General features: G+C 56.5%; 1 protein-coding gene across 1 annotated transcript in view; it reads left to right on the forward strand.

The window, feature by feature from the left end:
• ENH_00047440 (Sodium/hydrogen exchanger, related) overlaps positions 1–1,573 on the forward strand; it is a gene marked incomplete at both ends in the record, with an annotated part of 3,912 nt that extends 2,339 nt beyond the window's left edge. Inside the window, 2 exons of the mRNA XM_013585571.1 lie at positions 732–819; positions 1,416–1,573. Coding sequence (XP_013441025.1) covers positions 732–819; positions 1,416–1,573 — 246 coding nt within the window. The remainder of the gene's footprint in view (positions 1–731; positions 820–1,415) is intronic.
• Between the last annotated feature and the right edge of the window lie 12 nt (positions 1,574–1,585).

Consider the following 1,585-nt stretch of genomic DNA (forward strand, 5'->3'; position numbering starts at 1 on the left):
CAGGTGTTTGGAGAAAGCCTGTTGAACGACGCAGTGACTCTGGTGATGTACCGCGCAATTGCTGACGGAGAAAGAGAAACGGGATTTGCTGCTGCTGCTGCTGCTTTTCTCTGCACCTTCGTGGCTTCCACGGCCATTGGGCTGCTCACCGGCGCTGCTGCTGCTCTCGTGCGCTGCTGCTGCTGCTGCTGCTGCTGCTGTGCGGTGCAGCCGCAGCAGCAGCGGTGCTGCTGCTGCTGCTGTTGTGCGCTGCTGCTGCTGCTGCTGCTGTGCGGTGCAGCCGCAGCAGCAGCGGCGCTGCTGCTGCTGCTGTTGTGCGCTGCTGCTGCTGCTGCTGCTGTGCCATGCAGCTGCTCTGGCGACTCTCTGCCGTGTTTTCGTGCTGCTGCTTCTGCTGCTTGTTTCTGCGTGCTGCTGCTGCTGCTGCTGCTGCAGCTGTGCGCTGCTCGTCGTGCTGCTTGCTGCTAAGGCTAATGCTGTGTCCTGCTGCTGCTGCTCATGCTCTTGCTGCTGGCGCCAAGTGTCCGCAGGCTGCTGCTCCCTGTGAAAGCTTGCTGCTGTTGCTGCTGTTGCTGCTTTTGCTGCTGTTGCTGCTGCTCCGCTTGCTGCATTTTGCGGCACAAAGAAGGGCCCCAGCCAGAGCTGAGACGGCCTAGCGCCTCGGCCTCGGAATTTGAGTTCTAGGGTTTAGGGTTTAGGGTTTAGGGTTTAGGGTTTAGGCTTTTGCTCAGGTCTACAAACACATCGACTGGAACCGAGAAGATGCCACTTTGGAAGTGGCGCTGCTGATGCTTTTCCCCTGGTTATGCTTTTCCCCTGGTTCGAGAAGATGCCACTTTGGAAGTGGCGCTGCTGATGCTTTTCCCCTGCTGACGTACGAAACCCCCAAACCCTAAACCCTAAACCCTAAACCCTAGACCCTAGACCGTAAACCCTAAACCCTCGCATCCTCTGAAGGCCCTTTTCAGGGTCTGCGCCGTCCGGCGACGAGCTTCAAAATTATGGATCTGCAGCCTGTAGGGCCTAGGGTCTAGCCCCTAAGCTTAGGGTTTAGGGTTTAGGGTTTAGGGTTTAGGGTTTAGGGTCTGCGGGAGTGCCTTAGGGCTGCGGCTTCAGCGGGATTGTCTCCATTTGCTTCTGTGGGGTGTCGATGGGGAAATATGCTTTTATGAATCTCTCACAAAGAGCGCAAGTTGCTGCGCGATGTAGGTAGACGCTAAACCCTAAACCCTAAACCCTAAACCCTAAACCCTAACTCTATCCTGCGTGTTCGCTCTCCGTGGTTCTCCGGCAAGGCTGCTGTCGTGAGCCTTTGGCTGCCGACGTCTGAGAGTTCCCGCCCAATGTCTTGGGATTCAGGGTTTAGGGGTTAGGGTTTAGGGTTTAGGGTTTAGGGTTTAGGGTTTGCGTCGCAGCGGTTTTTGGGGCGCTCGCGCTGCTGTCGGAATGCCTCTCTTTTGTCTTTCTTGGCCTCGCCCCCTTTTCTTTCGATTTGCTGCCCCTCAAAGAAGCCTTTTTGTTTCTTTCGGGCGGTGCTGCTGCAGTTGTAGCCGCACGGTACCCCAAACCCTAAACCCTAAACCCT

The sequence above is a fragment of the Eimeria necatrix genome, genomic scaffold (assembly GCF_000499385.1).
Source record: "Eimeria necatrix Houghton genomic scaffold, Enh_scaff363, whole genome shotgun sequence".
NCBI classification, from domain to species: domain Eukaryota; phylum Apicomplexa; class Conoidasida; order Eucoccidiorida; family Eimeriidae; genus Eimeria; species Eimeria necatrix.